The following is a 26,512-nucleotide window of genomic DNA, read 5'->3' as shown; positions in this document are numbered from 1 at the left end:
TTATAAGTCATCACCATCAACCAATTTAATCCCCCATTTTAAATCCTCACAGTGTTGCACATAAGGAACCCTTGATCCTGGATCAACCCCATATTTAGCCTTGCAGTCATAATAAGGAGGACTATGGAAGCAAGGCTCGGGCGACTTAGCTCGAACACAAGACGGTTCGGTTGGTGGGATTTTCACGTGAGGAGAATTAATCATCCACACTTTTTTGCCGCTCAATCCTTGAGCTACATAGCCGAACGTAGAAAATGGGCTTATGATCAACACATCCATCAAACTTAGGAGATATATCTCGGCCCACGCCTTCATGTTGTGTGTCATCTTCTCGTTATGTTGGCTATTCTCGTGGCTAGGTTGGCAAATCCTTATAACCTCTCCATTTTCCGTAGGTTGTTCCCAATACATGTTGCTTATGTTGTCGTAGTATGACAAACTCAATGATGCCACCATGACGGCTTTTGATATAGGTTTTGTATTTGGATATGATACAATGTACTTGTCGTTAGGGACGTTTCTTATAACCGGTTTGGGCAAAATCCCTTGGTCTAGCAAGCATGACACGATCCGGTCCATCATGTAAGCATCCATGCTTGTTACGCTGCAAATATCTCGAATTTGTTGATTTACTCTTTTGTTGCGCGCAAAAAAAGGAAAATAGTAGCTAAAAATTCGTTTACTCGACCCTTTGAAAGACATTGGTGTGGTTTTGAAGTCCCTTATTTGGATACCGATTTTCTCATTTGCCCCGGAAAAGTAAGCATCGTAGTACCGCTTGACAAGTCCCCACACGACATTTGAAGGGTGGAAAAGGTATCTACTTAAATGATGAAACAACTTGTCTTTCTTGGGGAATAATCTACTTAGTTCTTGCTCGTAGGCTGGCATTAAAAATAGCGACGGTGCAAAGTATTCATCCGATCTCAACACCAACCATTGCGTTTTCTTTAGCGGGAGTTGATAGTCGTCGCAATAAAAGAGCATGTCATGATCATCGCAATCAAATAGCTGATGAAGATAAAACAAAGGTGGAACCGACGCATTATTAATGAAGAAATCACGGGTGCTCGTGTTCATATTCTTTATCGTGTTACCGTAAGAATTTGGAAGGTTTCGATGAAACCTCGTGAAATATATCTTTGGCGGAAAACTGGGAGGAAGAAGCCATGTTGTGTTCTCGAATGGCTCGCACAAGAGATCATCCTCGCTCTCCGGCTCGTCGATGAGGAAAACCCTATTCGTGAGTAGAGCGTAGAGGAATGCGGAAACTATACTCACCAATCTATTACCCAAGCCATTGGAAGGAATCCAAATGAGATATTTGCATTCTTCTATCGAGTAATTAGTCATGGAGGGGGCTCCCTTTTCCGGGGAGAATCTCTTCACGGCTTTATCAAAATTGGAAGAATTAGGTCCGCATTTTCTATGCATAGCTTCGTACTTTCGCAATCTCGAGATGAGATATGGAGAAGGTTTGTGAGGCGAAGGTTTACGATAAAGTGCGGATTCGCGCTTGCTTATGCAAGTTCCTTTATTGGATTCTTCTTCTAGTAATCCTCCGAGCAAAACGTCTTCGTGCATATCAACATCTAAATAAACATAAACTCATGATCATCATATATATATATATATAATTGAACATAACTTAAATTAGAATACATGATTGTTGAGATTGAGATGAAATGATGAATGATTGATTGATCAAGGTATTATGTAATTCGTACATTTGGCGTAATTCCTTTGAAGCAAAAACATTGTAACTCCAAATCCTCCATTGTCAAAAATTACTTTGAAGAAGAAGGTGAGACAGAAGATCACCATGGTAGGGATTATCCATCTCCACCCCATTGATTATTGTAAGAAATTAAGAAATAATGAGTTAATGTGATCACAGATTGAAGAACATCATCTTGAATCTTGATCATATACAGATTAATTTGATTATTACTTCCAAGAAACTTTATTATTTGCTGCCTACGAAACATTTTAATATCATATCTTTAGAAAACCCTTTGAGTATCCTTTAAGTTCCTTAGGGTTTTTCATACACATTATATTTCTATGCTTTTTCAATGAATATAATCTTATTTTTCAATGTCAATATTAGAATTACATTATGGGGTTTAAAGTTAATTATTTGAAAAATGTTATATGTATTGAGAAAAACCGGTCTACCATAATACAAATGTGCAATGTAAAGATATTTAGCTTAAGAAATTTTGAGACTTAAATCTTTCTAAATTATTAGTTCTTTAAAATTTAGAATTTATTTTGTTTTATTTTGGGTTTATTTGTTTATTTATTTATTATTATACTTTTAACGTGAAAAAGGCGAAATTAAAGGAAGATAGTAGAAGATCATTTTTTCAAGTCATATTCATAGCATATTTAAATAATTAAATTTAATATGATGGATCGCAATTTAGTCAAAGTCAAATGAGTAGCGTAATGAGATTTAAAAAAAGTGACACGTGTACATTTCAGTTCTACATAATTCTCATTTTGTTTTTAAATTTATGTCAAATAATTATAATTATAAGTTATAAGCATTAAAACACTTTATTCATCTATTAATATATTATAACTCTTATTTTATTTTTATTAAATTCAAATTTTAAATATAAAAAATTATTTAATAATTCATTATAAAAAAAGTTCAATCAATCTATTCTTTTTAACCATTTACATATTTCTATGTAAAGTCCAAAATCATATGAAAAATCTGCAATGAAAATATCATCTATAAATGTAGAGATATAAAATAAAATATAATAAAAAAACTTTTATAATTTTTTTAAATCACTAAAATGAAATTACAAATTCTACTGTATCTTTGTTTATTTATATTTGATTTTGAGACAATTTTTATAAAAATTTTTTTATAAATTACTTAATTTATTAAATAAAATATTTTATTAAATTTATTTTGTAAATATAAAAATATATTTTAATATTTTATTGTAAAACAATCTCAAATTTTATGTTATTAGGTAGTTTTTTTTAATTCTTATATAATTAAACATCCATTTTATATTTTCTTATATTAACTTGACTACTAATTAAATTATATCTGAACCAATTAAAACAAATAATGATGGATAAAATAGTAAGATAATATTTTTTTTAATTCTCGTGTATATATATTGGTCCAAAAAAATTATAAATTAATAATTACTAAAAAAAAATAACTTCCAAATTTTAAGATTATTTATTAAAAAATTGAATTTTTAGTCAATTTTTTTTTTTAACTTTAAATCTATATTTAGTTTATCTTTAAATCTCTTAATTGCACTTAAGAGTTGAGGCATTGTCTTGTATCGTAACAAAAAAATTGTAAAGATTGTCGCTTGCCATGCTTCTTTTCGAGTGATCGGTTCCAAAGCTATTGAATCATGTTCAACTTCGTCATCTGATTTTGAATAGTATCTTCCACAATTTCTTTAATGTTTTGAACCTCGTAACATTCATTATTTTCACCATAATAATCTAGAAAGTGATTCGTATCAATTTGTGCCCGATAGCCATAGTTGATGTAATTTTAAAATTTATAGAGATTTTATTGTATTTTTTTTAAATATTATTTTATTATTATATATTAATACTTTTAAATTCTTTACCAAAAAAACATATTTTCTCAAATTCAACATCTATTATGATTTTTTAAATAATTTAATATTTATTCAAATAAACTCCAATCAAACAAGCCCTTATTCTTTTATCAAATAAAAGTTATTCAAAAACAAACTAACTCGATTAAATATATACGACACGTAGGCAAAACTTACAAATAAATTACCACGTACAAATGTGGGGATCCGGGATAAAAATATAAATAACAAAAATACAAATTGTATGATATATCTTTTAATTTTCTGGACCCAATATTTCTATTAAAAAAAACTAGTGATTATGAACATCAACCAATTTAAGACCCCACTTCAAATCCTCACAGTGCTGGACATAATTAGGAACCATGGATCTAGTTTCGAAGTTACAATGATAATTAGATGGAGGATTGTGAAAGCAAGGCTCCATTGATGTAACTTGAATACAAGATGGCTCATTTGCTTCCATTTCTCTATGAGGTCCATTCACCATCCATGCCCTTTTGCCTCCAAGACCTCGAGCTACATACCCAAAAGTCGAAAACGGGGTCGTTATCAATTCATCCATCAAGCTCAATAGATATATCTCCGCCCACGCCTTCATATTATGCGTACTCTTACCACTTTTCTGTACGCCCTCGTTGCTCGGTTGGAAAACTCCAAGAATATCTCGATACATCTCGCTTATATTCTTGTAGTAAGACGAGCTCAAAGACGTCACTAAAACTGCCTTCGACCTAATTGTTTGGTCTTCGTTTGAGATGTTCATCGTGGCTAGGTTTGGATTGCGCACGTTTGGCAAGAGCTTGCGTTCGAGGAAGCACGACACGACTCGGTCCATCATGTGTCGGTCCAAGCTTGTCACGTTACAAATATCCTCAATCTGTCGCACGATGGATTCGTCGTGCGCGAATTGAGGGAGGTAGTGTCTGAATATGTGTTTCTTCATTCGTCCGAACCCCATGGGAGTGGTGGCGAAGTCTCTTATTTGGATACCAATTCTCTCTTTCGCGTCGGCCAAGTGCGCGTCGTAGTACCTCTTGATGAGTCCCCAAACTTCGTTTGAAGGGTGAAAGAGGTACCTTCCCAAGTGATGGAAGACGGTGTCCTTTTTTGGGAATAGATTTTCGAGTTCTTCATCAAAGGTGGGAGTTAAGAATAGAGACGGGGCGAAATATTGGTCCGATCTTATCACAAGCCATGGCACTTTTTGAAGTGGGATTTGATACTCTTTGCAAAATAAGAGCATGTCAAGATCGTCAGAATCAAAAGACACATGGAGATACACAAAAGATGAGGCGTTTGTGTTCATCTTATTTAGTATGATCCGGCCATAAGAGTAAGGAGAGCCATGGCGGAAGCCTCCGAATTCACTCCTCAAGGGAAAATCCGATGGGAGGATCCACGTCGTGTTCTTGAAGGGCTCGCAGAAGAGACCTTCCATGCTAACTTGTTGATCGATGAGCAAAACCCTAGTAGTGAGGAGGGCATATAGAAATGTAGAGACTAGGCTTACTAATTTATTTCCCAAACCACTTCGAGGAATCCAAACTAGGTATTTACAATCTTCAAAATTTTGATAATTAACACCAGAACCACTATTATTTGAGGAGAGCAATTTTAGGGCTTGGTAGTAATTTTGAGTATTAGGACCGCATTTTCTATGCATGGACTCATATTTTCGTAATCTCGAGACTAAGTAAGTAGAAGGCTCGTGAAGGGAGGGTTTACGATAGAGAGTTGATTCGCGTTTGCTTGTGCATGAACCTTCATCGTAATAACCTTCTTCGAGTAGTCCCCCGAAGCCGAGAAATGTGTCGTGGCGTTTATCAACATTTAAACCTATATATATATATATATAAGAAACATAAGATACATAAATATCAAGTATTAATTAGTTTCTTTGATCTCACCTCTAGTTCCGAGAAATGCTGCTAATCGATCACCACCGGAGCTCATAAAATTTCTGGAGAAAAGTATGATCGTAAACACAAAAGTAGACAATAGAAAACGTAGTGACACCCAATATCTCATTGTTTGATAAAGAGAGTGGTAGATGATCCATCATATTAATTGATTTAATATATAAAAGATATATTGAAGTCTAAGGGATACAATACCTTCAATTATATTTCTTCTCCTTCAATATAATGAGCATATTTCAATTATCACTATTTGTGTTATGAAAAAGTATTCAATACACCTCACATAAACATTATTTCAATAAACGACTCATTTAGCAAATTTAAGTTAAACTGAAACAGTTTTTATTTTTCCTTTGAGTATTCTTAATTAGAGCTCCCAAAAATTGGCCAAAAACAGTTTATCAATGATGTATGAGGATTGATAAACTCAACGAAAGATTCAACAAAAACAGATCCACGAATTCGACGTGGCCTGCCAGGTGTCCCCACGTCCCAAAATCGCTAATTTCGGGAAGAATTTTTTTTTGTTCCAAAATAACCGTTTCGGGACCCGAAATTACCGTTTCGAGACATTATGAAGTCGTTTCGGGACATTTTGAAAAATTTCTCTCTCCTACCCACATGTCATGCCACGTTGATTCGTGGACTTACTTTCATTGAATATTTTTTTGAGTTTATCATTTTTCATGATATATATGGGCTGTCTTTTATACCCTATTATGTCGACTTAATTTGTGATCTATTGGAGGAAAATCAAACTGGCAAATTGGTAATTATTTCATTTATAAAATAATGTAACTTATTAACTGGACTTATATAATATAAAATAAGATATTTATAAGATATTAATATTACGATAATATCATTATCTATATATAATAATGTTTAATTTGAATTTGTTTGTTGTTTGTCAGGTCGATAGCTGTGATTAATTTGAATAAATATGTGAGAGTAAATGGATACTTTAATCAGATCGTGAATTGACCCGTTGATAAATTTGAAATGGTTAAAAATAAAATTTTAAAATATTAAATGTATGTTTCGAACTTGATAAAGAGACATATAAAAAGTGTGAGTCACAAATGTCGACTAATTAACTAATTGGTAATACATATTAAATACAAAATATATCTACATACACAAAATTATATAATTATTTCAATAATTTCAAGTGGTCTAGCAATTAAGGTGTTCATATTTAATGCTTAAGACTGAGTTTGTCACAAATTTTGCAAATTTAAAAGTGAGTATTATAAATATTTAAGAGATCGATGTTAAAAAATGTATTTTTGAGTATAATATATGGTAACACAACTTTTAAACAATGTATAAGAGACATGTGAAGTGTTGGGTAGTTTGTCAGCCAAGGGGATAAAGAGGCATATAAAAAATTGTGAGTCACGAGATGATGGTTAATTGAGGGGTTAGTGGTTGGTTTGACGATGTATAAAAGGTGTGTAATCAATTGGTATTGATTGTTAATTTGTTAAAGTTGGGGTAAAATAGGTCGTCTAAGATTGGTGAGTTATTTACCGAGGGGGTAAAAAGGTATATGAGGAGATAAAGAGACATATAAAAAAATGTGAGTCACAAAATTAGGGTCAATTGGAGACTTGGTGGTTGGTTTGACGAGGGATAAAATGTGTGTAATCGATTGAAGTTGGTTGTTGATTTGTTGAAGTGGGGGGCAAAGAAGGTCGACTACGATTGGTGGGTTCTTTGCCGAGAGGAGGAGGTGTGTAAAAGTGTGTGAGGTCATAGAGATGAAATGTCGATTGGATTTGGTGGTTGGTTATCCGAAATGAGGGTAAAATATAAGAGGTCTTCTTAACAAATTAGATATTAGTGGTTAAAAATATATGAATGAGATGTTGATTGACCGAAATGGTTGATTGGGAATTGGTTATTGATTTGTTGAAGTGGGGGTAAAAGAAGTCGCGATAAAAGTAAATATGATGAGATGCAAGGTGGAGATTTGTGGTTGATTTGTCAGGATAAGAAGCCGAGATAATTAAAGGAGATATTGACAGTTAAAAATATATAAATGAGATGTTGATTGATCGAAGTATAAATGTGTAGTCACGAGATTAGAGGTCAAAATTAGGATTAGTGAGTGGTTTGCTAAGAGGATAAAGAGGCATATAAAAAAGTGTGAGAAGTCAATTGGGGAGATTGATGTTTGGTTTGACAAGGGATAAGAGGTGTGTTAAAGTGTGTAAGGTCATGAGTTGAGATGTCGATTGAGATTTGGTGGTTGGTTTACTGGAAGTGGAGAATAATTTAAAAGGTTGATAACAAATGAGATATTAATGGTTAAAAATGAGATGTTGATTGACCGAAATATAAAAGTGTGTGAGGTCACGATATTATAGGTCGATTGTGATTGGTGAGTTATTTGTTAAGAGGACAAAGAAACATATGAAAAAGTGTGAGTCACAAGATTAGAGGTCGATTGAGGGATTGGTGATGGTTTGACGAGAATAAGAGGTGTGTGAAAGTGTGAGAGGTCACGTGATGAGATGTCGATTGAGATTTGGTGATTGGTTTATCGAAGTGGGGATAAAAAAAGAAGTCGCGGTAATATAAAAGAGGATGGTAATAAATGAGAAATAGTGGTTAAAATATATGAATAAGATGTTGATTAATCAAATTGTAAAAGTGTGTGAGGTTATGAGATCGATTAAATGTTGATTGTGATTTGTGGGTAATTTTTCAAGTGGATAAAGAGGAATATGAAAAAGTGTGAGTCACAAGATAAGAGGTCAATTGGTGGTAAAATAGGTCGCGATCGATAAGGATAAAAATTACGAGATGAGAGGTGACATTTGTGGGGATAAGAGACTGATAATGAAGGAGATATCGATGGTTAAAAATAATATGAATGAATTTTTTATTGACTAAAATGTGAAAATGTATGAGTTCACGATACTAGAGGTCAATTGAGATTAATGATTGGTTTGTCGAGTGTGATAAGAGACATGTGAAAAATGTGAGGTCATGATATGAGAGGTCGATTGAGAATGATGGTTGATTTGATGAGAGATAATAGGTATATGAAGGTGTGTGAAGTCACAATATGAGATGTGGATTGTGTGATTGGTGGTTGGTTTATCGAAGTGATGGTAAAAAAGGCTGCGGTAATGGATAAAAGGTCATTAATATTGTAAAGCACGTTTAACATTACCTTAAATAAGAGAAAAAATTATGACACAACTTTAAGTAAATTGATCTATAATACCTAACAAGAAAAATTGTGTTGACTTGATTCTTATTAAGAAGAAATCTACATTTCTTTTAAATAAATTTAAAAGGGCAAATTACCTGGCCGGCCCTCGAACTATCTCGATCGCTCACTTTTGGCCCTCAAACTAATTTTTGAAACAAATCGCCCCTTCAACTTTTATAAAGGTCACCAGTGGCCCTTCCATCAACTTTTTAGTTAAATCTAACGGTTTAAGTTTAAAATATTATTTTTTTATATATTATCTTTAATCTTATATTTTATATTTATATATATAATTATTAAATCGCTTATATATAATATTATATATATATTATTATAAATTTTATATAATTATTAAATCTTTTATATAATAAATAAATAATATATATATTATTTATTTTTATCTATATATAATTTATATATATTATCATTAACTAATTTATATATAATATATAATATTTATATAATATATATTTTAAAAAATAATTTAAGTGTTAAAAGTAGTTGAGTAGTTAGAAGGTTTCAATTACTTTTAATCTTTCAAATTATTTTGTAAAATATATATTCTATAAATTATATAAATTTATTTATATATATATATATAATTAATGATTAGGGATAATCTATATAATTTATTTTTAAACTTTATTTTATATATATTAAAAATAATTTATTAAAAGTAATTGTAACCTTCTAACTACTTGAATACTTTTAATACTTAAATTATTTTTTAAAATATATATTATATAAATATTATATATAAATTAGTTAATGATAATATATATAAATTATATAGATATAGATAAAAATAAATAATATATATATTATTTATTTATTATATAAAAGATTTAATAATTATATAAAATTTAATAATAATATATATATAATATTATATATAAGCGATTTAATAATTATATATATATAAATATAAAATATAAGATTAAAGATAATATATAAAAAAATAATATTTTAAACTTAAACCGTTAAGTTTAACCAAAAAGTTGATGAAAGGGCCACTGGTAACCTTTATAAAAGTTAAAGGGCGATTTGTTTCAAAAATTAATTTGAGGGCCAAAAGTGAGCGATTGAGATAGTTTGAGGGTCGCCCAGATAATTTGCCCATTTTAAAATATAGGCCAACAATACATTTTAAATTTAACTTAATTTTTATAAATTAAAACTAATTTTAAATTAATTAAATTAGAATAATATTAATTTTATTTAAACTATTTATAGATAAATAATATTTTGTTTATATTCTTACCCGTGCTATATTAATTTACTTAACAGTTTAATATATATATATATAATATTAATTTCTTTACTGGTTATATATATTATAAACATAACTATGTAATTTATATATTATTCAATAAAATCTCTATTCTAACATAATTTGGGCATTATTTTCATTTTAGCATATGAAGTTATTGTCTTTTGATACCTCCATTAATAGTTACTTTAGTTATTGATGGACTTCCTGGATGCTTTACTTTTGAATCCAATCACGATCCTTCCCTTGCCCTTCGGTAAGCATTCCTTTAGCAAGTAATCCCTATCGAGGACTTTAACAAATTTATTATTATATTTTTAATAAAAGAAAATTTTCTATATTATCATATTGATATTTATTCTCTTCAACTATTATAGACTCAGAGTTCTGTTTTTTAGTTGTTTTTTTAAGGAGCATTCAATGTAAGAATGAAAATAATGAATATACCACCATCCTTGAATGCTTGGAAACAATCTTTAGGATAAAATGATTGAGTGATTCACTTCTTCTTTTGATCCCCTAGAGATACATTGTGAGTTATCCTGTTACGGATGATTTATTCCTTAATAAATTATGTTGGCAATCGTCTCAACTGTAGGCATTGTATGCACCCAACTTAGAAATATCATCCATAATAGTACTCGTTTGGAGTTACTATGGTGTTTTGATGATATTTCGCTCAATTCAGAGGTATCATCCCGAATAGTACTTGTCCGAAGTTTTGTCCGAAGTTATGATAGTATTGATTTTTCTTTTCCAAAATTAGAGGTGTCATCCTAAATAGTACTCATCTAAAGTTACTATGGTGTTGACTTTGCTTCTCCCAATTCAGAGGTATCATCCTTAATAGTAATCGTCTAGAGTTACTATGGTGTTGAGTTTGTTTCACCCAATTCAGAGGTATCGTCCTAAGTAGTACACGTCTAGAGTTACTATGGTATTGATTTTACTTCGTCCAATTTAGAGTTATCATCCCAAATAGTACTCGTCTGGAGTTACTATGGTGTTGATGATATTTCACCCAATTTAGAGGTATCATCCCGAATAGTACTCATTTGGAGTTACTATGGTATTGACTTTATTTCGCTCAATTTAGAGGTATTGTCATGAATAGTACTCATTTGGAGTTACTATGGTATTGACTTTATTTCGCTCAATTTAGAGGTATTGTCATGAATAGTATTCGTTTGGAATTACTATGGTGTTAATGATATTAATTTCACCCAATTTAGTGGTATCGCCCGAATAGTACTCGTCTGGAGTTACTGTGGTGTTGACTTTACTTTTCCCAATTTATAGGTATTGTCCTGAATAATACTCATCTGAAATATATATGTTGTTGATTTTCTTCGCCCAATTCAAAGATATTGTCATAAATAGTACTTGTTTGTAGTTACTATGGTATTAACTTTACTTCACCCAATTCAGAGATAACGTCCCGAATAGTACTCCTCTAGAGTTACTATGGTGTTCTAATGATATCTTTAATCTAAAACAGTGTCCTAAGTAGTTCTCAAGTAAGGAGTGACTAATAGATTCACAATGCTTAACAATTCAATTCCGTTGAGAATGATTCATAATAACGAGGTATTGGCATTAAACCACCATGTATATTTTTGGGAGTGTCTAGGTATACATGTTGAAAGAGTCATGTTTATAGATTAAGTCAAGTCTGCAACGATTAGAACACTAATCAAATTTAAGAGGTGAAAAGTTGTTATACGAGTCTCCCTCCCGAGAGACTCATCAAATTTGCTCTCTTTTCCTTTTTATTATTTTAAATAAACAAGTTTGAAAGAAAGTATAAAATTGGGAATTTCAGATGTAGTGCCTATTTCTCAAGCTTGGACATGCATTTTACTAAATCGAATATTTTCTCCAAACTTTGTCCAATATACAAATTTTGTAGATACTCATTTTTCACTCCCCAATTTTATAATTTTATTTTTAATAAATTCTGAGCCTATTATTTTCTAAAATTCATATACGAACATATTAAACATATTATTAAATAAATAATTATTTTTAGAGACATCGTCGTGTAGATCGGACTCAGAAAATAATTAATTTTGAACTATAATATAAATGATATTATAGTAAATAGGTTTGATTTGAATAAATTAATATATTACTATTTACTAAATAAATAATTATTGTTGGAGATATCGTTGTGTCGATCAAGCTCCAAAAATAATTGATTTCGACTAGAAAAATCAAAAGATATATAAAACGTAAATGATAAGTTAATAAATATATGAATTTAAATGAATTTATTTGTTATTAATAAGATATTATTTGTTTTTTTAGATATTTTGATAAAAAGAAAAATAAATAAATATGTGGACGAACTTGGTCGGAAAAGTCGTTGGTCGGTGAGACCACCGGCAAAGCCCATCGGTCCCATCAATGGTATGGCGGGATAGTCAACCGAGACCTAGACCTAAGCCTAAGAGGACGTTGCATGAACAATACATGGCGATGAAGACCCATGTAGGCTGCTCTTGGGCGATATTAACGATCTCGTTCAATCTTCAAGCAATATGGGTTGTTCTTCGTGATGGGAAAATTTATTATTCAAAACATAATGAAATTGAATCGACAATGAAAGACAAGTTTTAGCCTGAAAAAACATCTTTTCAAATCGAAAGTAAAAAACCACGATATCTAAATAGGTCACTTAACAATCCACTATCATCAACAAGGTTACAAGTAAGGGTTCACTCTAGATATAACCAAACTAGAGGTCAATTGCATTAAGATCACTCATCAATCTTGGTAATAACAATTAAGAGCAAAAATGAGCAAGAACAACAACCATATTAATTCTACAATTCTGGTTTACTATTAGACTAACTTAGATTCGTTGGCTTCAAATGTTCTTCGCGTATTCTTCGTGGAGACTCAATCCAAGACGAGTCCGGCACTAATGATTTTGTTGATCGACGATAAATCCCTCAATATTTGACCAAATTTGAGCTTAAAAAAATGATGTATCACCACATGGATGTAAGGAATCCAATAGAGGCATTAATTTTAGAAAAAAGATAGGCATATGATCTCTTATTAACGCGGAAGCACTAATTGTCATTTATACCTAAAATCAACAATTCGATCGATGGGCTTTAAATTTTTTGGTGAGATTTTTACACTAACTTACAAATGCCTTCTACAAACAACCATAGCAAAGACACATTTCCATACCTAAACCTAAACAACCATTCCTCCATTATAGCATGCATGGATATAAAACGGGAGAACTATGATAGAAACGGGGAAGATAAACTCACTTTCGTTGTTCTAGAGTTGTGATTCTCGTCGGGGGCTCTTATTTGTCGTCGGGGGCTCGTCGGGGTTCGGGGAAGAGGACGTCGTCGATGTTTCAGTGGCTTTTCGTCGTCGTCGTCGTCTTCGGGCTTGATCGGTCGTCTTCGGGAGAGGAAAGGGAAGTTGGAAACGAGAGAGAGGGAGGGAAAGGAGAAGGGGGGAAAGGGAAACGAAACGACGGGGAGAATAGAAAATCAAATTTTTTTTAATTTTTTTTTAATTAAAGGGAAAAAGTAAGGTTAAAAATGAAAAAATTATAAATGGTATGCTGTATGTGGTAATAACCCTCTTTGAGGGTTATTTCATCAAATTTCCCATTATCAACGAGAGCATTGACCCTGTCTCGGTAAAAAAAATAATTTAATTATTTTTTAAAGCGACAAATGCTCTCGGTGATATTAATTTTTTTTTCACCGACACTTTTCGAGAGTGTTTGTTGCCCTCGGTGAAAATTATCACCGATGGAATATTGTCTTTCACCGAGAGTTCTCGCTCGATAAATTGGGTGTTTAGTGCCTCTAAAAACACGATTTAGAATGATTTTAAAACTTTTAAAGTTTTATTCAAATGATTTTCTTGGTTTTCTTTTATTTTTCTTGATGATTGATATTATGAATGATGATTTAATGTTGGATTATGAAAGAAGTGTCCTAATTTTTTATCGAGAAAATCAGCCTCACCTAGTTTCTGACCGAGGGTTAGAGCCTCTAGTGTGGTTTATTATCGAGGAAACGATTGAGGATCACCCAAGGCTAGTCAGCCAAGCCAACAATCGAGAATTTTGTCTTTGACTAAGTTTTTGACTTAGAAAAATTAGTTAAGCCTAGCTAGTGACTAAGGATTTTGGTTATGCTTTGATTTTCGACCGAGAAAACTCGCCACAACCTTTTTTTACCGAGTTTTAGAAGGGAGGTCGAGGAAATTTAGTCAAGTTGCCATCCAACCGAGAAAATTCAGTCACAAATATATTTTTCAGCTAGTCGGTTGCATGTTTCAGCCACACCTAGCATCTGATCGAGTTTTTATGTCTTGGTCTGGTTTTCGACCAAGAAAACCAGTCATGACTCGTTTTTCGACCGAAATTTTATTTCATGGCCGAGAAAATGAATGAAAGTCTACCAGCCTACTCACGTAACTCGCCTGCACCTTAATCGACCCGATCCGACCCGCAACCAGGCTCCATTTAACCTAGGCCGGCTTGTTTGATATTTTTTGTTTATTTTATTTACTTACTACTTTAGTTAATTTTTAAAAAATTATTTAAAATAAAATATAATTAATAAAATAAATTTTAATAATAATTACAATAACTAATAATATTATTATTATTTTTATATAATTAATTTAAATATTATATATTAAATTATTAATAATAAAATTATAATAAATAAATTTAAATAAAAAATTTAAAAACTTAAAAATAAAATAAAAAATATGTAAAAAATTATTTTAAAAGTTAAACATAAAATATTTTTTTTTAAATTATACCATGTTTTAATATATGTTATTAAATGTGTGGATTCTCTTTCTTTGTTTTCAAGAAAAATAACAGTTATATTTTACTTAAATATGATTATATAATATTTTAAAAAATTTATCTTATATTATTTATGTTTAATTAATAATTTTTATTTATAAATTGTAAAAAAATTGAAAAAGAGTTGTAACTTGTAAGTATATTTTTGTGTGAAAAAAAATATAATTAGTTCTATTGATATTAGGTGTTTATATTTTGTTAAAATATTTTTAATTAAATAAATATAATAAAAATTGAGATTGAAATATTAATCCTTGTTTAGATTAGTATCGATTATAGTAATAATTTCTCTCATCCAAACATTATGAATGAAAATAATTACATAGTTCTAACCAAACACCACTCCACACATCTATCAATCTTAATCATTTTCACATTCATTTTTTTTTATTTTTTTTATTTTTTTAAGAACAAATAGTCTGATATGCGAAAACAATATAACTGGGAGAAGATCAAGAACAATCCCTTTAGCCATATTCTTCTGTGAATTTTGATTTATTTGGAATCAAAATAACCACATAATATACTTAAATAGAGATAATTATTTAGTACTATGACACATAAGGGTGTTTAAATAATTGCAAAGCTAAATTACCATTTGTAGTAAAAATCAGAATAAAGAACATAACATTACCATATATGGTAATGTGAGAAATATATAAATTCCTAAGATGTTTATTACTGCCTACATGTTGAGTTTTGCTAATTAACTACAATTAGGCATAATAATAATAATAATCACAAGATAACTACTTTTAAAAACTATAATAAGCAAAAGATCAACCAACCATGTAAAACCAACATGATATACTATTCCAACAATTGTCAGATTTAAGAAGATCCTAATGGCAGGACAACAACCACCTTAGTTCTTAGATTTCCATGGCCAACGAGCTATCAGCAGATTCCCCCGAATAAATAAAACTAAAGTGCGTGTAAAACGTGAGTATACTACTACCTAGGACAGAACATTGTACATGAACGAGTTGAAAAAACAAAAATAAAAACAGATCGAGGAATGAATGCATGAAACTAAATGAGCTTCTTCTTTTGGAAAAAGTTCTTCAAGTGCCAGAATTGCAAACCAGCTACTGATAGGCAAACACATAGGGAAAGAAAACTTAACCAACCCATTGTGGAGTTTGTGCTTTTGTTTAGCTTCTGCATTTCTTCTTCCCTGCATCAAAATTTTGAGTTTATTTATTGGCTGATCTCTTATTCTTATGTTTTGTATGTTGAAGAGAGTAAGTAGCTCAATCAAACTCACCTTTCGCGGAGATAAAACATCTCTTCATGAATCGAAGTAATCATCTCCTGTAGCTTCTTCAGTTCAAACTCCATTGACTATTATAAATCAGACCAAAACCAGTTACAGAACAAGTGGGACTTCGAGAACTAGCAACAACAGTTCAAAGAGAAGAAGACAACATTCATTGGAAATTAATGCCACCAACTAGTCAATCATGATCATCTCTTTTCTTCTCGTCACAAGAATAATGATATTACCAAGGATTAAATAGAAAGATCAGGATTGGTGTTGATATATCAAACTCATGAACATGGCAATCAGCAACATATTTCTTGGGATTTCATATTATTCTTGTTGTTATCAAAAGGGGGTAATGGACTAATTTATGTTTTTTCAAAGCTCTGCTCTAAATACTACCACCTATTATTGAAGCAAAGTGCGAGGAACTTACATCAACTGAGCCTTTCTTAGCAACATTGGTCCAGTCCTTGGCAGCTACACCAGTCCTCCAATCAAAATCAATAGAAATTGTAACTTGTGGTGTGTGATCAACCGCCCAAAAGCAAACCATGTAGTCCCCAGCCTCGGCTGCCTGAAAAGCAAATTCCCCGGAATTCACATGGTCCGCGTAATGATAGCTGTTTCCATACGTAGAAGTAACCTAAAACAAAACAAAAACAAAACAAAACAAAACAATGAGAAAAGAAAAGAAAAGAAAGAAAGATCGAGAATGTTAATAGATTATTACCCTGACAGTAAGATTGTGAGATTCGGGTAGTGTCTGGCCTTCGTTTGGATTGACTATGTGATACTTCCCGACAGTCATGGAATTGCTCTTGATATCTTCGGCTATGCATTTTGTATGGCCCGATGTTAGATCAAATCGAAGCGATTCAGCTATGACAGAAACAAACACCAAGACTATAATAACAATTGATACGACTGTGGATCTATGATCAATCATCGCCATCGTCAATAACCCAATAACTGATTCTTCGACCTTGATTTCACCGTTTATGAATTCTTTGCATCAGATCAAAAGAGGAGTTGTTAGATTAGACTGTAGAAAGCGTTGAAGAAGAAAGATTCAGCCTTTGCGTTCGGGGAGAAGAAACGTCAGCGTTTTCACGAAGACGACCGGCTACGTGCGAGCCTTCTATTAATTGCACATACGTGGTGGGAAGAACTCCTTTCTTTCATATTCTTCATATTATAAATAAAAGAAATATATTCTAAAAATAATTACTAGTATTAATTTAAAATGGAATCCATAATAAATATTAAAGTTGTATTTGCAAGTATAATTAATTTTCAAAAATAAAATAAAAAATCATCCCACTTCCAACCCAATAAGGTCAAATATTATGAATCACATTATTTTTGAATGAAGAATGTACACACTGACTGACTCAACAATGTAATCTGAATGAGTTACATATTGTGCAAATTAATGTACAGTTAGTTTTTCATGGAAAAAAAATGAGACAAGACACAACAGGTTGTAACAGAAAACATTACTAATTAAATCTATCTTCAAACGAAAACAGGTTCAGTGATTATCTGATGATATCATCTCCTTTATCTTCTCCAGTCTTTTAAGAATCTCCAAGAAAGTTGGTCTCTCGTTCATTCTCTTAGACCAGCACTCTTTCGTTAACCTGAAACCACGCAACACAATATGTAAGAACTCAACGGCTAGCTAGCTAGCTAGCTGTTGTTTGACACACCAGCAGTTAGTACTTACTCTTGCAACTCGGGATGGTAGCCTTTTGCCCTAAACTCCGGCCTGTCTCCTGCAGCTACAATTTTTGCTGCTTCGTAAGGTTCATAGTTCGACAATGGTGGTTCACCTTCAAGCATCTGAATCAATCCAAGCCATATATCGGTTACTCTTCTTGTTTCAATATTAATGGGCTGCTTTGGTATTATTTTGTTCCAATTTTTCATGTTCATCTTAATACGAAAATGTGTACATTTGTTATTGGCTGATTCTGGAATAATCTTATACCAAACATTCAAATTTAACTTTGGAGTGTTGTGACAATATACCTGTTTCCAAATAGGATAATCTTTTGGCAAGTTCATAACTTTTTCCAAAATTCAAACTTACCTGGTATAGAATCATTGCGAAGGAGAAGACATCAACTTTCTTGTCATACTTGCGGTGCTTAAATACTTCAGGAGCCATATAACGATCTTTTGGTACAAACATGTTCACACAAAGGTGGAAGCTGTATTAGTCTCCAAGGTATTTCAATTCCTAATGGCGCAAAAGGCAATTAGTTTAATTGAGAGAACTTACAGCTTCCAGTTTCACCAGTCAATTTGTAGACATCATGAGCTTTTTCCACCCTAATGAGCTTGCTTAATCCAAAGTCCCCAACTTTCAAGTGGTCTGCACTAGAGTTAACTAGAAGAACGTTCCTGCTCAGTCGTCAAATTGCATCATTTTCATACAATCTTTCATTGTTAAATCATAATAATTTATTTGCAGAAGAAGAGGAACAATTTGAAGTAAACTGACCTTGGCTTCAGATCTCTATGAATTATGACATTTGGTTCGTTATGAAGATAAGCCATGCCTCTGGTCAAATAACAATTCAGTAAGTAAGACTGCCTAGATCTTTTGCCTATTAGAAATTTCAGAGAATTATAATAACAACCTAGCAATATCTAGAGCCAAGTTGATGGCAGGTAATGCACTTAATGCCCCTTTGTCCCTCAAGTACTGATGAAGATCACCCTGTACCAAAAAAGTCAGTATATATTGTTTAAAGGAAATATACATATTTACTTTTAAAAATATATATATGTAAATATACAAACAGGCAATTCTAGGGTCTGCTTACCCCACGTAAATACTCAGTAATTAACATTAGCGGCTTTTTGTCGGTGGCAGCTCCAAGGAATTGGACAATATTAGGATGACGAAGCTGGACCAGCAAATCCACCTCATGTCTGAAGTCCTGACTGAAACAAAGCAGAAATTTAAATTAAGATTTTACTTTGAAAAGAAAGAACAGAAAGTGACTTCACTAGAAGGTAAAGTTATAATGATCAAGAACAGAGTGTAGGAATTTACATAACCAATTTATCATCTGACAGATTCGGAAGAATACGTTTGATAGCTACAGGTGTTCCACGCCAGCTTGCCTTTATTATCTCACCAAAAGACCCCTACCAATATCAAAAGCATCTCTGATCAGTCTAACTCACATATTGAAGCAAATTTCAAGATAAAGCATATGCATATGCAGCATTTGAGAAGGCGCAGTGGATCAAAAACAATAAGTGATAAACATCAAAGGTAGCAAGAAACAAAGAACCAGAACAATAACTAAATTGCAAAAGCAAAGAAAAAAGGTTGTTTATTTGTTTCTTGCTTCTCTGGGTCAGAAGATTTCTGAAGACATTTGTCAGTAACCAGAAGTAGATCTTCTCATCTCCTTTCCTTGCAGATCGAGTTCAAGGGAAATATTTTGAACTTTTCTCATAACAACAAAGATGAATGTCCTTGTACAAACAGCTATGCAAGAAAAGGAGCTATGGTATGCTTATGGTAAAATCCATGGAAATTAATAGATGATCAGTATAGGATATGACCCTTTGGGTGAAAGTTATTGATGGGAATACCGCAATGGTTGGTTAATAAGTTTTATGATTTTAATACAAAACACTGCTAACAATGTGATGGAAAAGCTAACTCTAATGCAGAAAAAACTCATTGGCTTTCATGCATCTAAACTCATTAATTCAATTGATTCAATTCTTACATCAATAAAATTATAAATGAACATAAAAGAATTCATAGAATATGTTAAAAGATATAAACCTTTCCAATGACGTGCGCTGTCGAGAAGTCCAATTCAGAAGGTTCAATTTCCCAATCACACTTGTCCGGAAGAGGTGGCGCGACAGGCTTCGATTCAAAATGACTTCCATTTTGTCCCTGCAAGTTACCAATAATGATATTTCTGAGTAAAAGTCTGAAAGATAAAGACCAGACCAACAACAAAGACACACAATAATGAAAAAATCACAACTTACATAGGATAATCCACCATGAGACGTTAACAACTCAACAATACTATACTGTTTAGCTCCTTCAGCATCTGCTAAAGGCTGCATGAACATGTAAATCAGAAAACCTCATCAGCAAGACAATTTGCAGTAAAAATCTCAGGAAAACCTAAAATCAAACAAGCTAACCGTGTTCCTCCAACGATCCTGAGCATTAACATCAGCTCCTTTCTCGAGCAAACACTTGGCAACATCGATCCATCCATGGAGAGCTGCAACGTGAAGAGACGTCCGATTATCGTAATCCCTAGCTATGGCCAACGACGGATCTTCTTCCAACAACTTCATTAATGTAACAGGATCATTCTGATGCGCGTGCCATAACATCTGAGACGTTCTGCTCACCTTTCCTTTCTCCTTCTTCTTATCAATCGCCGTCGACGGAGAATGGCTGGTGTCGACAGTTGGAGGTTCTTCACTAGCACTCATTTCTTCCTGCTCTGATGAAATCCGATGGCTGGAAGTAGATAAGATGATTGGTTCAGATTCAGATGGAGGTTTATAAGATCAGTAAGAGCTGCGGAGTGTGAATTCAAATGAGAGGGATTGAATTAACGTGTGGAGTGATGAAAAGGTCAGGAGGAAATTGAAAAGGAAAGCCAACCTGTATCAAGCTGTAACCGTAAGTTAGGGAAGAAGAAGAAGAAGAAGAGGAATGGATGAAGAAAGCAGGTACTTTCTTTATAATGACTGTTCTTACCCCTTTTATTCAAATGTCTATCTTTTCTTTTTCTTTTTCCTTTCTATTTAACACAAAGTAATAAGAAATTAGCTCAAATTATCACTAAATTTTCAATTTTTCTTCAATTTTTGACAAACACTATATTGTCACATTTTTTTTAATAAAATTAACTAAAAACCTGAAAATAAATATAGAAAAGATGATGAAATAAAAAATGTAATTAATTGTATGGTCAGCAAAATTCCTGATCATTGCGAAAAACACAGACCGAACACAAAAAAATAATGTTAGAGTCATGTATTTTTTGTTCGGGTTGAATTTTACTCGTTTAACCTGATTAGGTCAAAATTGGATCGACTTTAAATGAACCAAATAGACATGTCAACATGTTTATAATTTTTTTTTATAAAGTTTTATGTTTCTTTTCCTATTTACTCACTCATTTTTTTTAGGATTTTCTGTAAACGAAATTGTAATTTAGTTTTATTTTAATTTTGTTTTGTGTTGATATTATTTTAATCTAAAATAAAGATAGGTGATATTAATTGCATTGGATTAAATCGTGTTAGGTTTGAGTTGAGTTAAATTAATCGTGTCAGGTTCGGATCAATTACAAATAAATGTTTAGGTTAATGTTAAACATTTTAACCTAAATTACTAAACAGGTCATGTTCAGGTTAGTATCGCTCAATCCGTTAATCTCTCAGTCCACTCAAATTCGACCTAAATTATCGGCCCTAGTTAATTGGGATTGTTTGGTGTATAAGTATTTGGGAATATTTATTTTAGAATAATATTATGGGACTAGAATGTAAATTATTTGATTGAAGTTAAATAATTGTAATATTTCATAACTAATAATTTTTTATATAAGAATATAATGAACCTTCCTATGAAAACATTCTAGCTTGTTTGAGGTTGGTTATTTGATGATAAAATTTGATTTTTTATTAAAAATAAATAAAATTTGTTTGATATAAAAAGTAAAAAAAAATAGTTTTTAAAATGATTATAAACTCCTTAAATAATAGTATAATAAAATTATAAAATATTTAAATGATGGGGTTATTTTGTATATTTAGAAAAATTATTTGATTGATGAAAATATATTTGATTTCATTTTTGGTTTTTGTGTAAATCCAAAAATATATATATATATATATATAAAGTAGAATTGGGTCAGATAATCACATGTCAAAAGAGAAGACTGTGTCAAATAGAGATGAACTAGTACAAAGGAATGGATATAAAAGAATATTCTTATAATTTATGAGATATTTATTATTGTTAAATATTAGCCGTTTAAATTATCTAAATCTATATTATATTAAGATAGTCCAGCCTTCTTTTTAATTTAATTTAAGGCATAAATTCTTACATTATCAAAAAAAAAAAAAAATCAAAAACTCTTAAACTGGCATTAACTAATTTCTTTCATTTTTTTTAACAGTTCTATTAATATAATAATAAAAAGTTAGAAGTATTTAATATTATCACTGTTTTTCTACCATTTTTTCATGAAATTTTTTCTCATAAGTATAAGTTTTCAAATTTGAAATCAAAATTAAATAAATAATAATTTTAAGACAATAAAACAACTTTAATTAAAAAAATTATCATTAAAAATCTCAATTTTAATTTCTTTAAGTTGAAGTAGGGAGTTGAGATTACAAAAATTAGTACTAATATTTAAAATTTTAAAAACTCTCTCTTCTCACTGTTATTAACTTAATCCATTTGAATTTTCAATTATATATATATATATATATATATTAAAATACATGTATTTTATTTTTATACTTATAATATTAAATAGAAAAGCTATTTTAAACATATATATAATATAAAATATACCCACTTTTGTTTTTATCAAAATCAAACCAAGGTTATTTTTTTTTATAAAAAAATAACTACATCCTCTTGGACTTTTCATTTGTCAATCAATATATATCCTATAGTTGATATTTTCTAAGTTGACTTGGATTTTTGATTTGTCATCATCATCTATTACTAATTTTAATGCCACTAGATCTTATCCTTGGTTTCTGAATGAAACAATTATTATATAAAGTCATCCACATAAAAAATTTAACAATAATAACTACAGCATATTCAAAGTATTTTCAAGTAATTTATGTAGATGCATGGCATGACCTTAGAAAAGTCTACAAAAGTGATGAAGAATTATTCAAGATAAGCTGTCAAATATATCACAAATATGATATATATGCAATATTTGAGAAAAATATTGACAAGTTGATAAAAATATTATGGGGATCATTATTAGTTGAACAAAATTTTATTATGATTTGTACATTAGAGTTGACTTGTACTTTATCTCCATGTGAACTTAAACCAGCTAAAGATAGATCACATGAGATTGTAAGATACTTTTTATATATACTTTTAAATGTATAAAATATATTTAGAGTTTTTTATGATAAAGAATGAGAGAGACAGTTTAATACAATTTTGTGGATATCTATTGTTTTCAATTCGAATTGTGGGTTTTATCTGAAGTGGATGGTGAACGAGGGCAGGTTTGATATTTTTGTTATCCGTATCTCGATGATCATGATTTTAACACTAATAAACACAATTAATTATATATATATATATATATTTATATATAACATAACTAATATATTTATTTATTTTTTATATTTTATAATAATTTTAAGATTATTTTTGTATAATAATATAAATTTTAATATATTATAATATATATAACAAGTTTTTCAAGACCGAACATAGCGTGGATAATAATAAAAAAAATCGAAATAAAATGAGACGAAAATGATAAACATATTCCCGTCGATGCCCTCGTCATCCCTAAATACAACACTAGACAAGTGAATAGTAGAAATCAAAATAAACATAAAAATGATATATATACCTAATTAGTCCAAAAGACTTCTCATGAATTATGGAAGAAAACATTAGTTCTTGATAACTTTAATTTAAAAGTACAAAATTTAATTAAATTTATTTATAATTCTAACTAATAGTCCCCCATTATAATGCGCATGCAGATCTGCCTTAACAGGAATGAAATATATGCATATATCCCTGTCCTAGTTTCATTTGTGGGAAAAGTTCTCCATTGTTCAAATTCAATGAATCTGTTTGAGCTTCGATTTCTACTCATCCACACGACACAATCCTTGTAATAAAAGAGTAGACTATTGATTCACCGGCCGGCGATCAAAATGGGTCATTTCACGGCCCTGAAAAGTGACTTTTCCGCCGGAGCAACCTCCCAACCCTTACCCATGACCACCCCCATTGGTCCCCGTCGCCGCCGTACCCAAAAGTCTTCAAGCAACCTCAAGATCACAATCCTCTGCGGCATTGTCACCATCCTCGTCCTTCGCGGCACTATTGGCGTCAACCGATTACCTGACCCGAACGATCATCGTCAGCAAGAGCTTCTAAAGGAGGCAAATCGTATTGTCGCCGAAATCCGATCCGGCGCCGATCTAGACGACGAACCCTCGCGGATTTCCAATACGACATACTCTCTAGGACCTAAAATCAGCAATTGGGATAAAGATCGCGAAATCTGGCTTAATCAGAATCCTAATTTCCCTAATTATGTAAATGGGAAACCTCGTATTTTACTTGTAACAGGATCACAGCCAAGCCCGTGCAAGAACCCAATTGGGGATCATTATCTATTGAAATCGATTAAGAACAAAATTGATTATTGTCGGATTCACGGAATGGAAATAGTTTACAATTTGGCACATTTAGACACAGAGCTTTCTGGGTATTGGGCAAAGCTTCCATTGCTCAGGAGCTTACTCCTTGCTCATCCGGAAGTTGAATGGCTATGGTGGATGGACAGTGATGCTTTGTTTACAGACATGATATTCGAAATCCCTGTTTCTAAGTATGAAAATCACAATCTAGTCATTCATGGGTATCCTAACCTATTGTTTAATGAGAAATCATGGGTTGCTTTAAACACAGGTAGTTTCTTAATGAGGAACTGTCAATGGTCATTAGATTTGCTTGATGCTTGGGCACCAATGGGTCCAAAGGGTAAGATTAGAGAAGAAGCAGGGAAGATTTTGACAGAGAATCTCAAGGGTAGACCGTTATTTGAGGCTGATGATCAATCTGCATTGATATACTTGTTAATCAAAGAGAAAGAAGATAAGTGGATTATGAAGAAGGTGTTCATTGAGAATTCTTATTACTTGCATGGATATTGGGAAGGGATAGTTGATAGGTATGAGGAGATGATTGAGAAAAACAGGGCGGGATTTGGGGACGAGAGATGGCCATTTGTGACACACTTTGTGGGTTGTAAACCTTGTGGAAGTTATGGAGATTACTCTGTTGAGAGATGCTTGAAAGGGATGGAAAGAGCTTTCAATTTTGCAGATAATCAGGTGCTTAATTTATATGGTTATGGACATAGAGGGTTGTTGAGTTCTAAGATCAAGAGGATAAGGAATGATACTTCTTCTAACTAGGGCTTTGGAGTTTGATGTTAGAAATTCAATTCTTGGAGGGAATGAATTGTTATGAGAAAATTTAACCAGTTTCTTCTGTGTAAATGCAAAAATTGGTTTCCTTACAAGTTTCAGAAATTGGGTGTTCAAGACACATCAAAGACATCAACAAAAGACATGTTTGTGAGCCAAAGAACATGTCCAAAAGGTTAAGATTGCCTTCACAAATGAATATATTGATTGTAACCTAATTGCTGATTATTCAGAAATGAAACAGAGAGACAAAGCTCTTTCATATTAAAAATTTTAAAATTTAGTCTCTGGCAAAATGTATGATTTATTAGAATAAAAAGGTTTCATTGATATGGTAATTTTTTTAGTGGTGTATACCTGTGTTTGCAATAATGGAACACTGTTTGGAGATTTTTTTTATGGTATATTAAGTGAAGTGACATATTATTTTCGAGTGACCAATTTGAAACCTATGGTGAATATGATGGATCATGCCAAGTTTAACAATTGGATTTGGGAAATCATGTGTTGAATTATTCACAAGTATCTTGATCATGAAAAGATAATTAGCTTTCCATTATCATTAATTGAATTACTTGTTTGATTCAATCAAATAATTTTTTTAAAAATAAATGCATTTGAATTGGATTTTTGTGAGTAATCTCATTACAAAAGAGGAAAGAATGCAACTCTTCATTGTGGATGTGTGTTTTTTAATGCATTTTAATCAGTTGGTTGAAATGAAACTAACTTTCATTCAAATTACCCCTTTATATAGAAAAATAATTTATTAATTGATTTTTTTTTTCAAAATTGTATCTAATAAAAAATTGTTTAAGGAAATTTACAAGTCTCCCACCAATCCAATCAAACTTTGTAAGGATATTTTAATATACTTTCAAATTCTTTGAGCATGTTTGATAAGGTGTTATTTAAATTAAAAATAGCATGATGGAAGAAAAATGAATTATTTGAGATTTTTTTATTGAATTAAATATATTTTAATAATTAATATTTAAACAAAAATGCCCTACCTGTCATCATTTTCTTTATTCTACTAAATATTAACTTTTTTTAATATAAATGTATATTAAAAATGATAAACTCGTTTGAACCCAACGAAAAATATGACATAAATA

The 26,512-nt window shown here is 31.3% G+C and overlaps 5 protein-coding genes across 6 annotated transcripts; 1 reads left to right on the top strand and 4 right to left on the bottom strand.

Moving 5' to 3' along the window:
* LOC124923752 (galactoside 2-alpha-L-fucosyltransferase-like) lies at positions 1 to 1,584 on the bottom strand. Its single transcript, XM_047463724.1, has one exon. The coding sequence runs from the start codon at positions 1,582 to 1,584 to the stop codon at positions 1 to 3; it is 1,584 nt and encodes a 527-aa protein (XP_047319680.1).
* A 2,211-nt stretch (positions 1,585 to 3,795) lies between these two features.
* On the bottom strand, positions 3,796 to 5,653 carry LOC124922188 (galactoside 2-alpha-L-fucosyltransferase-like). Its single transcript, XM_047462923.1, has 2 exons — positions 5,522 to 5,653; positions 3,796 to 5,450 (listed from the first exon to the last, which is right to left on the bottom strand). Exons 1-2 carry the CDS (start codon positions 5,640 to 5,642, stop codon positions 3,904 to 3,906), a joined length of 1,668 nt encoding a protein of 555 aa, XP_047318879.1. The 5' UTR covers positions 5,643 to 5,653; the 3' UTR covers positions 3,796 to 3,903.
* A 9,853-nt stretch (positions 5,654 to 15,506) lies between these two features.
* Positions 15,507 to 17,307, bottom strand: LOC124920765 (transmembrane emp24 domain-containing protein p24delta9-like). The gene is made up of 4 exons (XM_047461318.1): positions 16,888 to 17,307; positions 16,591 to 16,800; positions 16,158 to 16,234; positions 15,507 to 16,067 (listed from the first exon to the last, which is right to left on the bottom strand). Exons 1-4 carry the CDS (start codon positions 17,107 to 17,109, stop codon positions 15,923 to 15,925), a joined length of 654 nt encoding a protein of 217 aa, XP_047317274.1. The 5' UTR covers positions 17,110 to 17,307; the 3' UTR covers positions 15,507 to 15,922.
* A 131-nt stretch (positions 17,308 to 17,438) lies between these two features.
* LOC124920303 (integrin-linked protein kinase 1-like) lies at positions 17,439 to 20,858 on the bottom strand. 2 transcript variants are annotated; one of them, XM_047460766.1, is made up of 12 exons: positions 20,824 to 20,858; positions 20,349 to 20,676; positions 20,187 to 20,261; positions 19,972 to 20,088; positions 19,222 to 19,316; positions 18,989 to 19,109; positions 18,803 to 18,882; positions 18,664 to 18,723; positions 18,442 to 18,563; positions 18,250 to 18,335; positions 17,884 to 17,999; positions 17,439 to 17,797 (listed from the first exon to the last, which is right to left on the bottom strand). In XM_047460766.1, exons 2-12 carry the CDS (start codon positions 20,646 to 20,648, stop codon positions 17,689 to 17,691), a joined length of 1,281 nt encoding a protein of 426 aa, XP_047316722.1. In that variant the 5' UTR covers positions 20,649 to 20,676; positions 20,824 to 20,858; the 3' UTR covers positions 17,439 to 17,688. The 2 variants fall into 2 exon arrangements, with proteins under 2 accessions (XP_047316722.1, XP_047316720.1); XM_047460764.1 differs by lacking the exon at positions 20,824 to 20,858 and having other exon boundaries at positions 20,349 to 20,806.
* Positions 20,859 to 24,112: 3,254 nt separating this feature from the next.
* LOC124921153 (probable xyloglucan 6-xylosyltransferase 3) lies at positions 24,113 to 25,424 on the top strand. Its single transcript, XM_047461775.1, has one exon. The coding sequence runs from the start codon at positions 24,174 to 24,176 to the stop codon at positions 25,380 to 25,382; it is 1,209 nt and encodes a 402-aa protein (XP_047317731.1). The 5' UTR covers positions 24,113 to 24,173; the 3' UTR covers positions 25,383 to 25,424.
* Positions 25,425 to 26,512: the final 1,088 nt, after the last annotated feature.

The sequence above is a fragment of the Impatiens glandulifera genome, chromosome 1 (genome assembly GCF_907164915.1).
Source record: "Impatiens glandulifera chromosome 1, dImpGla2.1, whole genome shotgun sequence".
Classification (NCBI taxonomy): domain Eukaryota; kingdom Viridiplantae; phylum Streptophyta; class Magnoliopsida; order Ericales; family Balsaminaceae; genus Impatiens; species Impatiens glandulifera.
Note: the sequence above shows the minus strand (reverse complement) of the source record. Positions and strands in the feature narration are given on the sequence as shown.

Coding starts and splice junctions, on each gene's coding strand:
- LOC124923752 (XM_047463724.1), bottom strand. CDS start 1,584: ATGCACGAAGACGTTTTGCTCGGAGGATTACTAGAAGAAGAATCCAAT.
- LOC124922188 (XM_047462923.1), bottom strand. CDS start 5,642: ATGAGATATTGGGTGTCACTACGTTTTCTATTGTCTACTTTTGTGTTT. Junction 5,451..5,521: donor AGCATTTCTCGGAACTAGAG/GTGAGATCAAAG, acceptor ATATATATATAG/GTTTAAATGTTGATAAACGC.
- LOC124920765 (XM_047461318.1), bottom strand. CDS start 17,109: ATGGCGATGATTGATCATAGATCCACAGTCGTATCAATTGTTATTATA. Junction 16,801..16,887: donor CTCACAATCTTACTGTCAGG/GTAATAATCTAT, acceptor GTTTTGTTTTAG/GTTACTTCTACGTATGGAAA. Junction 16,235..16,590: donor CTAAGAAAGGCTCAGTTGAT/GTAAGTTCCTCG, acceptor GATTTATAATAG/TCAATGGAGTTTGAACTGAA.
- LOC124920303 (XM_047460766.1), bottom strand. CDS start 20,648: ATGAGTGCTAGTGAAGAACCTCCAACTGTCGACACCAGCCATTCTCCG. Junction 19,317..19,971: donor CAGCGCACGTCATTGGAAAG/GTTTATATCTTT, acceptor TGATATTGGTAG/GGGTCTTTTGGTGAGATAAT. Junction 18,724..18,802: donor TTGGCTCTAGATATTGCTAG/GTTGTTATTATA, acceptor TTATTTGACCAG/AGGCATGGCTTATCTTCATA.
- LOC124921153 (XM_047461775.1), top strand. CDS start 24,174: ATGACCACCCCCATTGGTCCCCGTCGCCGCCGTACCCAAAAGTCTTCA.